The sequence below is a fragment of the Mastomys coucha genome, unplaced genomic scaffold (assembly GCF_008632895.1).
Source record: "Mastomys coucha isolate ucsf_1 unplaced genomic scaffold, UCSF_Mcou_1 pScaffold15, whole genome shotgun sequence".
Taxonomy (NCBI): domain Eukaryota; kingdom Metazoa; phylum Chordata; class Mammalia; order Rodentia; family Muridae; genus Mastomys; species Mastomys coucha.
In genome coordinates, this window is record NW_022196897.1 from 138,552,665 (window position 1) to 138,561,857 (window position 9,193).

A 9,193-nucleotide genomic window follows, 5' to 3' on the forward strand; every position below is an offset into this window, starting at 1 on the left:
AGGAAGAAAGAGGAAAAGAGAAAAAAGTTTTGTTTCGTTTTGAGTGCTGGGATCAAACCTGCACTTGTCTATGCTGGGCAAGCATTCTGCGTCTGAGCTATACCACCCAGCTACCAACCCTCAATCGTCTTTGTTTTGTTTTTATTTGTTTTTTAAGCAAGATCTTTTTATGTAGACCTTGCTGGCCTGGTAATCAATATGTAGCCCAGGCTGGCCTTGAACTCAATGTGATCCTTCGGCCTTAGCCTCCCAAGTGCTGGAATTATAAGCATGTGTCTCCACACCTAACTCTACTGCCCACCTTTTAAGAGAGGTCTGACTTTGTAGCCTAGGTTGATCTTGAACTCATCATCAGATGAGGGTACTTGCTGAGTGACTCGGACAAGTTTGATTCTGGACCCATGATTCCTGGAAACCTTCCTCTGAACTATACAGGCTTATCATTGCACATACATGTTCATACTCACACACATGTGGGGATGCACACTCAGACACACTGTGGGGATGCACACTCACACACACTGTGGGGATGCACACTCACACACACTGTGGGGATGCACATTCACACACACATACACACACTGTAGGGATGCACACACACACTGTGGGGATGTACACTCATACATACACACAATAATTGATTTTATTCATCTTTTTGAGGCAGAGTCCCTCTCTACATAACCCTGGCTATCCTGGATCTCACTCTATAGACCAGGTTGGCCTTGAGCTCATAGAGACCCACCTGCCTCTGCCTCCCAAGTCCTGGGATTAAACTGCTTCACTGGCACAGTATCAATACAGAATGTCTTCTTTCTTTGTTTTTATTTTGGAGGTGATGTCTCTCTATGTAACCTTGGCTGGCCTGAAACTAGCTATGTAGATCAGGCTGGCCTCCAACTCATAGAGGCCTGTCTCTGCCTCCAGAGTGCTAGGTCAATAGATAATTATTTATTAAATGTACCTGAGTTTTTTCTGGTAATGAAGTATCACAGCGTGTGAAGCAAGATACACAAGGTGGGAACCAACCTTTGGTCTCTCACATGGGAGTGAAAACTGGAGCTCAGAGACGTTAGGCCACTTGTTGAGAGTCACACACAGCTCAGATGAGAAATCCAGGGTGGGGGTGCGGGAGAGGCTTAATCTCTCTTTCCTTAGAGATAGTGTCCTATAGCAAAGCCAACTTTGTGATCCTCCTGCCTCTACCTCTGGAATCCTCTCTTAGAGGGTAGAGGGCCCAGGAGAGCCAACAGTGGTACTTGAAGGCTGCCTGGGGCTGGAGGCTGGAAGGCTGATGAGACACTGGAGTCACACCTGTAATCTCAGCGCCCTGGAAGTGGAGGTAAGAGGTGGCTCAGGGCCGGTCTCCGCTATATAGTGAGTTCCAGGCCAGCCTGGATTACAGAAAACCCTGACTCAATATAACCAGAGATCATTCCTGGTGGGATGGCACGGAGAAAGGTGTGGCGTTAGGGTTCTCTTGTTCTGTCAGCTGAGGGTCTGCTGAGGTCCCTACAGCCGGTGAGGACCCCGGCGGGAAGCCGCAGTCATTTCTCTTTTCCTGAGCCCCTGGGGACGTGGCCCAGCACAAGCGACTGAGGCGGGATGTTCCCACGTGGGGGTGGCGGGTGGAGGCGGGGCGTGCTCTGGTCCCCTCAGCCCGTTCTGCAGTTCCCTGCCAGTCACTCAGCAGGGCAGCTCTGGATAGCTCCGCCGCCTCCAGCTTGCAATTGTGAGTCCCACCTGAGAAAGGGTCGTGGGGGTGGGGTGTTCGTGGCCCTCTTTTGCTGAGGCTCCCCCAGTGTCCCGTTTTAATGCTGGGTCCTAGTCCCAGGCATCAACCCCAGCCCCAGAAACGGGGCCTCTTTTCAGAGAGGGGGTGGCTGACTCTAGGAAGAGTCAGCCTCTCCTACCTGCTGAACCGACCCAGTTTGGTCCTTGGCCTCTAAAGCCCCGGGATGCCAGACTCTGCATGTCCCGCGTCCGCGTCCGGAGTCCCTAGTGATGGTAGGGCGCAGCCTGCCCCCTCCTGCAGCGGAGCAGGCAGTGCGCACGTAGGCAGTCAATTAAGGAGATCTTGGAGCCAGACACAGAGCATCTGCTTAGAGGTCTGGGCTGACAGCTCTCTGGGGAGGAGGCTCAGGACTTTCCTCTGGGGCAGACAATTAGTGGAGCTTCCCAACTTGGCTGATGGGAGCTGGCATCAGAGCGCAGGGCTCCCTGTCCTAAACTGTTCAGATCTTACCCAGTGGTTTGACTTCTTCCTACTTCCCAAACGATGAATGGGGAACCCAAGAGAGCCCCAAAGATCTAGGGCAGCGGTTTCCAACCTGGGGCGGGGGTGTCAGCGTTGAACGACTCTTTTATAGGGGTCTCCCAAGACCATTGACATATCAGGATTCATAACAGTAGCAACACTTAGAGTTATTAAGTAGCAACAAAAATAATTTTACAGTTGGGGGGTCACCACAACATGAGGAACTATATAAGGAGTCACCGCAACATTAGGAAGGTTGAAAACTACTGGTCTAGAGCCCCCCACCCACCCATCAACTCCCATGGTGGTATCAGACAAAGCTGGAATGGTCACCTGGCCAGAAAATCAGACTCTGACCCTGAGGAGCTGCCGGAGAGCAACGCGGTGCTGAACCAGACCTGTCTCCCGTCCTGCAGATGTTTTCCAGAGCTGCCCGCAGTCTGGTAATGAGGACAGGAGGACTCGGAACTAGAGGGACACACAGCCCAGGGGATGCTGGTAAGTCTCAGATCCAGAGCTCTGACAGGGAGGCCTGTTAACTAGCTTATATCACTTCCTTTGATACTGTTCCTGGGTCCTGGACCAAGTTTCTCTGGCAAATGGAGCCACTGAGGAAGGAGGGGCAGACCCCTTCATTCCAGGTCTCATTAGAGTCTGGCTCCACACCCTACCTCTAAGGCCTTTGTATCCCAAGGAGAAGGGTGCTACAGACTGGGGACCCTGAATTCTCCTTTCCAGGCCTTGGTGTCAGGACTGGTCAGAAGAAAGAGGTCTAAAGCAGGAGAGATTTCAACCAGATAGCAGGAGGAATGTCCCCACACTCAGGAGAATAACGGCAAAGATACCATTACAATCCCAGTACATGGAAGACTGAAGCAGGAGGATCACTATGAGTTAGAGACCAGCCTGGGCTACAGAGGGAAACTGTCTCAAAAAAAAAACAAAATAAAAGATTGAGAGAGAGAGAACTAAGAGAGAGAGAGAACTGAGAGAGAGAGAGAGAGAGAGAGGGAGAGAGGGAGAGAGAGAGAGAACTGAGAGAGAGAACTGGGAGAGAGAGAACTCAGAACTAAGACTGGTCTGATATTGTTCTGCCTCTAGCATCAACACACAGGGGAGCCTCTAGCAAGACCCTCTACTTCCTAACCTTGCACAGGGCAACCCAGCAGTCAGCAGAAAGCTCAGGCCCGGTTACCAAGGAAAGCCTCTAGAAGAGGCTGGGAAGAAAACTGTCCTCTCTGGTCAGATGATCCCTGAATACTGCAATGTGCAGTGCAGGCCTTTGGTGCTTTAGAAAAATTATTATTGCTTGTGTGCATCATGTGGGGGGGGGTCATTTAAATGTATCACTGTATGAATTCGGGATATATGGGGTCCTGCTACATCATGCTTGTAGAGGTCCGAGGACAACTTTGTGGAATTGCTTCTTTCCCATTTGTGTAGACTCTAGGGATTGAACTTAAGAGTCAGGCCACTGCAGCTGCCTTTACCCTGAGTCACTTACAGTTCCTCTCCTTCCCTTTTGTTCTATTTCTTTTTTTCTTTTCTTTCTTTCTTTCTTTCTTCCTTTCTTTCTTTCTTTCTTTCTTTCATTTTTTTTTTAAAGCTGTCATGTACCAGGCTGACCTGGGAATTACTATGAAGCTAAGGATAACCTTGATCTTCTAATCCTCCTGCCTCTGCCTCCCCAGTCCTCCCGAGTGATGAGAGGACAGTCATGCTCAGTGGTACTGGGATCAAACCCAGACCTTCTCACATCCCTAGGCTTCCTGTATACTAGGCAAACACTCTACTGACCGAGCTATATTCTTGGCCTCTCTTCCCCCACAAGATCTTCGGATGTATTATCTGGGAGCCTCCACTGAGGTGTGAGACAATCTATCACTCATCCCTTCTAGATGAGGCTGCTCAGATGCAACTGTGCACAGTGACTTGCATGGTAAGCGGCAGTGCGAACCCAGCTGTCTCTAATGAAGCCCCATTAGGCACATGTAAAGACAGGCACAGGGTACTTTATAGTTTGCATGGCAGTTGCAAACGGATCTCAGTTCCCTCTTTAAGCCCTTCCTCACCCCTAACCTCTGCCTTACTGGACCTCCTCTCAGGCTTAGATCTTCTTCCCAAAGAACACAGGGTTTGCAGCAAAGAGGAGGTGACCTGTAGCCCTGGCTGTGGTCCTTGCTTGAAGGAGCAATGTGTTCATCTGTGAAATGGAGACGACCACATCATCTGGCTCAGAGTGACATGCCGCCAATGAGCCAACAACTCACCTGAAAGCCATAAACTGGCACATGGTGAACACAGAATGCACTGCCTGCCTATAATTAAAATCATGATTAAAGAAGGGTGATTCTGGGACTGCCTGGACACAGCTCCCTCCCTTGTACCTGCAGCTGGCAGCCAGCGGAGGATGACACCCTATGTTGACTGCTATGCCCAGCGCTCCTATCCCATGCCGGATGAGCCCTTCTGCACAGAGCTCAGCGAGGAGCAGCGGGCCCTGAAGGAGAAAGAGAAGGGTAGCTGGACCCAGCTGAGCCAAGCAGAGAAAGTGGCCTGTAAGTATTGGGCTAGGCAGGCTGGCTGGAGAAAGGGGAAGGAAGGGGGGGGTGAAGTTTGACTCACCCTTTTATTTACTGAACCTCCACGTCTGAAGCTAGTGACACAGGGACATGAGGAGAGTCACCTGGACTGAACTCATGGTATGAGACAGAATGTGTGGCTAAGGTTGGAAATGTCCCTGGGAATGCAGACCCAAAAGACAGATGGGGAATCCAAGTGACACGGAGAAAGATGTCACAACAGGTGACAGGTATGGAGGGTTCTTATGACACTAAGTGGGGCACAGGGAGGCAGTTGAGGTGGCAGGGAGCCCAGAGGTAGAAGGGCTATGTGACCTTGGGCTAACCTTGGCTATATGGAGCCTATTTGCCTCATTCTATAGTTGGGGTGGCAGACATCTTTTACTTCAGGAGGTAACAATGGACAGAAGCTGGCTCACTCACTCACTCACTGGGTGACTTACTGGGCTTCTACTACAAATGCAGACCCTGGCAATACAGTTGGGGACAAGTCAGGCTGTACCCTTGCCATGTAAACTTCTATGCCCAGTGCTGTGCCTGGCTCCTTCTCCTCCCTTCCATGTCCCCCACCGCTCTCCCATCTCCTTCGCCCTCTCCTTTTTGCTCCCACTCCCCCCAACCTCCTTCTTCCTTCTTGTCCACCTTCCTTCCCTCTCTCCTCCTCCCTCCTCTCCCTTCCTCTCCCTCCCTCATTCCCTTTCTTCTCTCCATTCCATCCCTCTCCCTTCTATATCAGAAAGAGAGTGCCCTCTTTTCTTCTATGTATTTACTTATTTTTATTTTATGTATACAAGTACACTATCACGGGGCTGGAGAGATGACTCAGCGGTTAAGAGCACTGACTGCTCTTCCAGAGGTCCTGAGTTCAAATCCCAGCAACCACATGGTGGCTCACAACCATCTGTAATGAGATCTGATGCCCTCTTCTGGTGTTCTGGTGTGTCTGCGTACTCACATACATAAAATAAATAAATTAAAAAAAAGAAAAAAGAAAAAAAACAAGTACACTATCACTAACTTCAGACATACTAGAAGAGGGCATCAGATCCCATTGCAGACAGTTGTGAGCCACCATGGGGTTGCTGGGATTTGAACTCAGGATCTCTGGAAGAACAATCAGTGCTCTTAACCCACTGAGCCATCTCTCCAGTCTCCTCCCTCTTTCCTTCTTTACCCAAATGTCACCACACTAAGAATGTCCCTGTACCCACTATTAAGTGGCCAGCAGCTGGTCAGACAAACATAGGAAACCAAGGCTCAGGAAGATAAAGTCACTCACTGGCTTGGCCACACAGCTTAGACTAGACATTGGTCTGGTTTCCCACACAGAAGGCTCTAGGACTATACCACAGCCATACCACACACTCTGGGAAAGGGTGGTGAGCTATGGGATGGCACCAGTGCCTCCAGAAAACAGCAACTGAGCCTGGACCTCTTGCTCCCCCCCCAACCGCTCTTACCTTCACCCCACCTCCTCCCTTCTTTCTGCTGCTCTGGGTAGAGACACTGTGGCAGCCAGACTGCCCAGCCCATGACAGTTCTGCCCAGGAAGCTGCGCCAGCTCGAATTTTTCCTTCACATAGTCGTTTTAGAGCTATTTAAAGTACAGAGAAACATTGTTCACTTGGGGCTGACAGACACCATTAAAGAACTGTAAGGAGGAAGGGAAAGAGGGGGTATCCAGGAATGAAGAGAGGCAGGGGAGGAAGGAAGGGGGGAACAACGTAAGGAAGGGGCAGCATTCTTCCTGAAGATCTCCTGAGACCAGGTCCTTGGCACACAGACACTCCTTGTCCCCTCTGTTGATTTTCCACTCTGTGTTTCTTGGTCTGAGCTGAGGCACCATTCTGGGTAGTGGGCCAGGATAGGCCTGGTCCACACATCTCCCCATAGTCATGCCAGAGCCTGGGTAGGGATCTGACAGTGACTATATTTGATAATTACCAGGAGGTGTACAACTTAAGCAAAAAATAAAGTTTTTAAGTTGGCATGGTGATAGATACGGGTAATCCCAGCCATAGAGGAACGGCTGAGGCAGGAGGATTGTGGATTCAAGGACAGCCTGGGCTGTGTAGTGAGATTCTTTCCCAAAATAAATCAATGTTTTATAGTTTTAAATTCATAACGATACAAAACAGAGCCTCTTGTGTGCGGCCAGAGATCTGGGTGCTGGGAATATTGGTGAGCTGAGCCCTAGTTCTTCCAAAGGTCTGGTGGGGCAAGCTCTACGAAGCAGATAAAATCCTCAGCAGGGGGAGGGGAGGCAGGAAAGTCCTGATAACAACTTGTCACGCAAAAGCGTGTTCTTGTACTCCTGTGTTAGAAATCCACCTTCCCTCTTCAGTTAAAATGAACTCAAATCCAGCCAGGCAGTGGTGGCGCACACCTTTGGTCCCAGCACTTGGGAGGCAGAGGCAGGTGGCCTCTCTGAGTTCAAGGCCAGCCTGGTCTATGGAGTGAGTTTCAGGACAGCCTGAACTACACAGAGAGACTCTGTCTCAAAAAAACCAAAACTAAAACAAAACCAAAAGAATGGACCCAAATCTGTCTTCTCTGTGGCTGGCTGGGTCCTGTGGGATCTGTCTCCTGTTGAGGTTCACTACTCCTCAGCCCCTCACCACCCACCCTTGGCCCTTCCCTATCTGTAGAACTTCTGAGGCATTTAGGTTCTTTTTCTTTCTTTCTTTCTTTTTTTTTTTTTTTAACAAAGGGTTTCATAATATCTTGGCTGGTCTGGAATCCGTAGCCCTGGCTGACCTTGAACTCACTGAGATCTGCCTGCTTCCACCTGGCCAGTACTGGAACTGAAAGCGTGTGCCACCACCCCATGCTGACTTTGTTTAATTTCAACTTGACTTTCTCTGTTCCTGAACTTGGGTTCCAAGATCTCTTAGAGGCTTTCTCAGACTCCCAGATGGAGACAGCTTTCCCACCCCACCCCTAACACACTTGCTGAAACATTTGGTGTAGACCCTCTTAAGTTCCATGAGGGTAGGGATTTTTGTTCAACTGTGCACAGGGTTGACACACTTTGGTGTGTGTTTAATAAGGATCTGATGGATAAGCTGCCTACGGGGTGCAACATCCAAGAAGCAGAGGCAGGGGTGAGACTCTAGCTCAAAACAAGCAAAATAAACAAGAATGGGCTGGGGTACTGGGGAGATGGCTCAGTCAACAAAGTGCTGCCATGGGAGTGTGAGCACGTGGAGTCCAGGAAACAAACATACAAACAGGGATGGCAAGTGCTGGCCTGCAATCTCCCAGCTGTGGGGAGGCCAAGACAGGAGAATCTCTCTGGACAGCTAGTCTAGACCAATCAGTGAGCTTCAGGTTTAGTAAGAGAGTGTCTCAAAATATACAGTAGAGAGGGATTAAGGAAGATGAAGACGAGGGATGAGCTCCATCCTTCACATTCCCGCGCATACACACCCATGTGCACACATTTGCACACAGAGAGGCCAAGTGAACAGCTTATGGTACAGGAAGGGACGGCCAAGGGTCTCAGGGGCCAATAGCTGGCTCCAGGGTCCTTGGTATGGATACCCATGAGTCCCCATCCACACACTGCCTGCCTCCAGTGTACAGGCTCCAGTTCCATGAAACCTTCGCAGAGATGAACCATCGCTCCAACGAATGGAAGACGGTGATGGGCTGCGTCTTCTTTTTCATTGGATTCACGGCTCTGGTGATTTGGTGGCAGCGGGTCTATGGTGAGTGGATGGGTCATATGGTTGTAGGCCATCTATGACCTTTGTGACCATAGCTACTGGCTGAGCTCTAATAGGGACCATATTTAGGACTCATTTGAAGAGTTCTGAAAAGTCTCCACAGAGGGAGGGTGAAGAATAGAACAAGGCCACCTAGTAGGGGATGTAGGAAGGTTAGCTCTTCTGGGCATTAGTTTTCTCATCTGCAAAATGGGACTAGTAACACCCAGGTGACAGGGTCTCACTATTTAGCCTTGGCTGGACTGGAACTTACTAGGTAGACCAGACCAGACCAGATCCATTTGTCTTCCAAGTGCTGGAATTAAAAGTTATCACCACTGTGACCAACTCCTTTTTTGTCTTTGGAAGCAGGTTTACTATGCAGCCCAGACTGACCTCAGACTTGGGGAGTCCCCTTTCTGAGAGCAAGGGTTAGGTATGCAGGAGCACTTCTACTGGGTTTATTCCTCTCTCACAGTAAAAGGTCAGTGAGACAATGCAGGTAGGAGGCCAGCTACACAGACCCTCTGCCCCATCACACTTAGCAGAGCGGGAAGCTTGCCTTTGATGTATAAGATGGGGTTTCTGCCAGGCAGTGGTGGCGCATGCCTTTAATCCCAGCACTTGGGAGGCAGAGGCAGGTGGATTTC

The 9,193-nt window shown here is 50.0% G+C and overlaps 1 protein-coding gene across 2 annotated transcripts in view; it reads left to right on the plus strand.

Annotated features, from left to right (window-relative positions):
• Positions 1–1,643: 1,643 nt before the first annotated feature.
• Positions 1,644–9,193, plus strand: part of LOC116092456 — an 11,229-nt gene continuing 3,679 nt past the window's right edge. Inside the window, exons 1-4 of one of the 2 annotated variants that reach the window (XM_031373713.1) lie at positions 1,644–1,729; positions 2,671–2,752; positions 4,648–4,812; positions 8,415–8,546. In XM_031373713.1, coding sequence (XP_031229573.1) covers positions 2,671–2,752; positions 4,648–4,812; positions 8,415–8,546 — 379 coding nt within the window. In that variant the 5' untranslated portion in view covers positions 1,644–1,729. Of the gene's footprint in view, positions 1,730–2,568; positions 2,753–4,647; positions 4,813–8,414; positions 8,547–9,193 lie in introns of both variants that reach the window. The other variant, XM_031373714.1, reaches the window with a different exon arrangement.